Consider the following 5003-nt stretch of genomic DNA (forward strand, 5'->3'; position numbering starts at 1 on the left):
AAGGAAACGTGGACTAGCGGATATTCATTTGTGTATTTCTGTGAGTAAAAACTATTTGCCCCCCACGCGCGTGGATAATTTTGATCCACAGATTATTCACAGCACTGTCACTTCTCTGTTGTAACTAGAAAGTCACGTATGTTTATTTTAATCCGCCGCAGCTGCTTAATCCGGATGTTTCGTCTTACCTGGTTCTTCCCTCGTTGGAATTTGTCACCTTTGGAGCGTCTGAACAAGCGGAAGCTTAAAAGCTGGAGTATGTGATTGGTCTGCAGCTGCGCAGATCATCAACACGTCACAGGTTTAAATACACGAGCACTGAGGGAGACACGTGCTCTTATTATTGCGTTTGAGATTTTTAAAGCGCTGACAGCCTGACTGACGTCACTGTCTGATGACGATCAGTGTTTGTTTTTCACTTTTACAGAAACATCTTCGACATGACACCAAATATCTAAACAGTGGGTTTCACGAGGCTTTAATCGTTTTAATAACATGAATATCATATTTATAATCTCGTGTTTTGATGCATCGAACTGAGATTATTCATTATTTTCTTTAAAAGAAATTAAAGGACAATCAGATTTTTTAAAGCTGATTTCAGATCCTTCAGTTCGGCTTTTACAGGTGATATGAAAACATTTCATACAAAAACAACATCACGTGTCTGTGAGGAGTGCGCTGACGGTGCCACGGGTGACAGAGATCAGGCCCACAGCACACTCACAAACATATTAAATGTTTCCAGTCCTGATTAAATTAAGGTTTTATTATTACTGCTGCTCCATAAAACAAAATCATTATCGGGGATGCTTCCATATTTTGCTTCTATTATTTCTTATTATCCTTTGGTGTCACGCGTGTTTTATGTGTGGATGTGAAGCCGGACTGTGGGCAGACATGTTGTAGTCTCGTGTAATCGTGACTGAGTGTGTGTGGCCGACACGCAAGAAAACAGCCTTTATCCGTTTGGACTACTCACATTTATTTGGCATTACTCGACATGCAGCCGTGATCCGGACACGGCAGATTTCACAGTACTACACATGCTTACAGGAAACAGCTGAGACGCTTTCAGAATAATGAGTCTGTTACATTCACCCGCTTTGGTCGAGTCCAGTGTGGGAAGCGCGAGGCTGATGTTTGAGGTTCATCGGAGTGATTGCTCCCACGGCTCAGCTCAGACAGGACAGTCCACGCCGTCCACGCACACGTCCTGTCACGGTGACACATGTTCCTCAGTCTCCTGTTCAGCTGGAGGAGTTCAGGATGCGGGAGTCCGCCGAATCTGAGCGCTCCTCGTACTCCTCATCCGGGGAGTAGAGGCCCGGCTTGGGCCCCAGCGGGCACCCCTCCTCCTGAATGCCCACGCGCGGCTCCTCGGAGGGCCTGGAGGGGAGGAGGGTTGAGCCTCGGAACAGCCCGGGCCCGCCGGGGGCGCCAGGGGGGAACGGGGACACGTACTGCGCCGCGGAGCGCAGCTGGTACTGCTGCTGCAGGGCCACGGAATTCCACAGAGTCACGTCGTTGTGCACGAAGGGGCCCGCGTGGCTGCGCGTCAGAGAGCTGCGCAGCATAAGCGGGTAGCGCGTGGGCTGCGGGAAGGACGGGTGCTGCAGGGGGACCCCCAGCGCGCCCGTGGACACCACCCCCGCGGCGGAGTCGGAGGTGAAGCGCAGCGAGTCCGGGACCCGGAAGGCGGAGCCCACGGACCACTTGGCGGAGGAGGACGCCGGGTGGTAGGAGCCCAGGCCGGGCTCGAACAGGTGTCCGTTGGAGGGCAGCACCAGCGCGTCCGCGTGCGCGTCCGCGTGCGGTGGCGCGCTGGCGTCAGGATTTCGACTAGACAGCAGCACCTCGATGGCCCCCACCAGGTCGCCCCCACAGCCCCGCAGGATGAGCTCCAGGACCGGAGGCTTGTGGGCGGGGAAGATCTTCTTGAGCACCTCGAGCGGGGGCCGGTTGGCCCGGAGGCTGAGGGGCAGCGTGATTGAGCCGCCGAGGCCCTCGATCAGCACGCCCTGCTCCGCGGGGCTGGCCGGATACTTCTGCGGACTCTCGGCTTTGGCCTCCTTCTCGGCGCTCCCGGCTTTAGGGAGGCCGTAGCGGCTCTCCTCTGGCAGGGAGGGGGTCCCCGGAGGCTCGGGGGTGTAGCAGTTCGGTTTGGAGGCCTCCGGTGAGCTGACCGCGTCCTGCTCCTTCTCGCTGGAGCTCTCTCCGTTCTCTCCTGCTGAAACCTCGTCTGCGCCGTCCTCCGTGGACTCTGCGGGTCAGAGAGTCACAACTTTATCGGCGTAAGCACAAAATCACGAAAGAGTGTCAGCATCCACAGAAAACTTTAAGCACACCCCTAAGCCTGTGAGCTCACAGGCGGTTAGTGCGAACTCCTCACCCGCCTCACAGTGCAAACACCTCCACGCTCCTCACGAGGAAAAGCAACACGCCATTAATCGCGTGTCACGACTTGTCCGCTACACGTAGACGTGTGAGGATTTATCTGAGCCTCCTCACAGAAGCTGTTAACGCAGAGTGCTGAGTGCGCGCGCCGTGGGATCTTTGACCGCAGTTTGCAAACACATGGCCTGTTGCTCGGCAACATTTCATCCGAAGCTGACCTCCTGTGAGAAATATGGCGATTATATTCGATCGGGCCTGTCCGCCGCTGATTACTGTAATCTTTTACAGTCACGCAGGAAATGAAAGCGCGCGTGTCCGAATCCGTGCCTAAAGTGTCAGGAGCAATAAAGGTGATTCGGGCAGGTGGATGGAAAGTAATTATTCCTTAATGGTTCTCACAGAAATCATTTCCACGCAGGTCAGCGAGAACTAAGCACATTTTATTTTATATAAATTATATAGTTTCTATATTTATATAGAAAATAAAATTTCTGCGTGAAATAGAAGAACATTATTAAAAGTTCAGCAGCAGAAAAAACGTCTGTAATAATTCAATATGCATCATTATTTAAACAAATGTTAAAAACTGAATTAATTCATATTGTTTTAAAAATGTCAACACGTCTTTGTTTGATTTCGCTTCAGTTTTATTAAACGTCTCTGAAACAGCTCATCTCTTCATCTGTTTCCTGACTCGCAAAGTGAAACCTCGTATTTGCGTGATTATTTCACAGAAATCGGAGTGATGTGTATCGATCACTTCAGCTAAATGTGTCATTATCAGTGCAGTCAGACCGGCGAGCAGTGTTGAAATGATCATTTCAGCTTTTATATTGTTTCACATCCGTTTTTGTTTGACCTGAAAACGGTTTTAAATAACAAAGTCACAATGTTTATACTGTGAGTTTCAGGCCTTTAAAGATATTCTTATTAAAAAAAACATCCCATAATTTCGAGGGTTTTTTTCTTCATTCCAGACAAACAATAATTGTTTAGAGAGTCAAATATCTCCCCCCTGCTCTCCCCCCTGCTCTCCTACCTGAGCACAGCGGTGCTCCGGGCTGCCCCGGCTCCGTGCTGCTCCACCTCAGCTCCAGCTCCTCGGTCCTCGGCGGGGCTGGCTGATTCCCCTCGCCGGCCCCGGCTAAGCCGATGCCGGGCAGCACTCTGAGGGACTCCGGGATGAGGCTCTCCAGGCTCTCGTTTGCCTGCTGCCTCCGGAGCGCCACCTGCGCCGCCATGACGCGCTGCCGCTCGATGATGAGGATGCACTTCTCGCAGGTGCAGTCTTTGAACCGGCAGTAGCGCTTGTGACCCTTGAGCCAAGACAGCACGCCGTGGTTCCGGCAGCGCGCGCACTTGGGAGTCCTCTGGAGGGGGGCCCGAGGCTGTGACACCGGAGCCCCCATGTAGAGGTACGGAGACCCATAACCGTTCATTGCGTCGGACTCAGCGTGTTTTCCAGCGTGGACGCGGGCGCGAGAGTCGCCGTCGGCCGCAGCAGCAGTCAGAGAGGTGGAGGTGGATGGAGCTGCTGTGCTGCACGCATGACAGGAGGAGGATGAGAGGTGTGGGCTTGTAGTGGAGGATCCACCTTTCCTCAGCTGACAGCACTGATACGCATCAGCCTGACACGCTATTGTGGAGACGAGCAGTAACCAAACGCGTCAAAGCGCCTGCGAGGATCAGATAACAGCAACGACCTCCCGAAGCACCGGACACGCTGCTGGAGGCGAACACGTGACCCTGGATCCGAAATGAAACCCCGTGTTACAGATTTATCAATGAAGTACAACATTACTGCAATATTACTACAAGATTATTCCAATATTACTGCAACTTTACTGCAATATAGTGCAATATTACTGCAACATTACTGCAATATTACTGCAAGATTATTCCAATATTAGTGCAAAATTACTACAGCATTAGTGCGATATTACTGCAATATTACTGCAAGATTATTCCAATATTAGTGCAATATTACTGCAACATTACTGCAATATTACTGCAAGATTATTCCAATATTAGTGCAAAATTACTACAGCATTAGTGCGATATTACTGCAATATTAGTGCAACATTACTGCAATATTAGTGCAACATTAGTGTGATATTACTGCAATATTAGTGCAACATTAGTGTGATATTAGTGCGATATTACTGCAATATTAGTGCAACATTAGTGTGATATTAGTGCGATATTACTGCAATATTAGTGCAACATTAGTGTGATATTAGTGCGATATTACTGCAATATTAGTGCAACATTACTGCAATATTACTGCAACATTAGTGCAACATTAGTGTGATATTACTGCAATATTAGTGCAACATTAGTGTGATATTAGTGCGATATTACTGCAATATTAGTGCAACATTAGTGTGATATTAGTGCAACTTTACTGCAATATTAGTGCAACATTAGTGTGATATTAGTGCGATATTACTGCAATATTAGTGCAACATTACTGCAATATTACTGCAACATTAGTGCAATATTAGTGTGATATTACTGCAATATTACTGCAATATTAGTGCAACATTAGTGTGATATTAGTGCGATATTACTGCAATATTAGTGCAACATTAGTGTGATATTAGTGC

The 5003-nt window shown here is 49.2% G+C and overlaps 1 protein-coding gene across 1 annotated transcript; it reads right to left on the bottom strand.

Moving 5' to 3' along the window:
* Nucleotides 1-1072: 1072 nt before the first annotated feature.
* On the bottom strand, nt 1073-4161 carry dmrt3a (doublesex and mab-3 related transcription factor 3a). The gene is made up of 2 exons (XM_085295593.1): nt 3437-4161; nt 1073-2263 (listed from the first exon to the last, which is right to left on the bottom strand). The coding sequence occupies exons 1-2, from the start codon at nt 3834-3836 to the stop codon at nt 1251-1253; spliced, it is 1413 nt and encodes a 470-aa protein (XP_085151719.1). The 5' UTR covers nt 3837-4161; the 3' UTR covers nt 1073-1250.
* Nucleotides 4162-5003: the final 842 nt, after the last annotated feature.

Source organism: Mchenga conophoros, linkage group LG12, assembly GCF_057382185.1.
Source record: "Mchenga conophoros isolate Kocher_MC1m ecotype Shallow Benthic linkage group LG12, M_conophoros_male_GT1.1, whole genome shotgun sequence".
Taxonomy (NCBI): Eukaryota; Metazoa; Chordata; class Actinopteri; order Cichliformes; family Cichlidae; genus Mchenga; species Mchenga conophoros.

What these genes read in the sequence shown, in the direction of transcription:
- dmrt3a (XM_085295593.1), bottom strand. Translation starts at nt 3,836, where the DNA reads ATGAACGGTTATGGGTCTCCGTACCTCTACATGGGGGCTCCGGTGTCA. An exon ending in CGGAGCACCGCTGTGCTCAG is followed by an intron (nt 2,264 to 3,436) that starts GTAGGAGAGCAG and finishes TCTGACCCGCAG; the next exon opens with AGTCCACGGAGGACGGCGCA.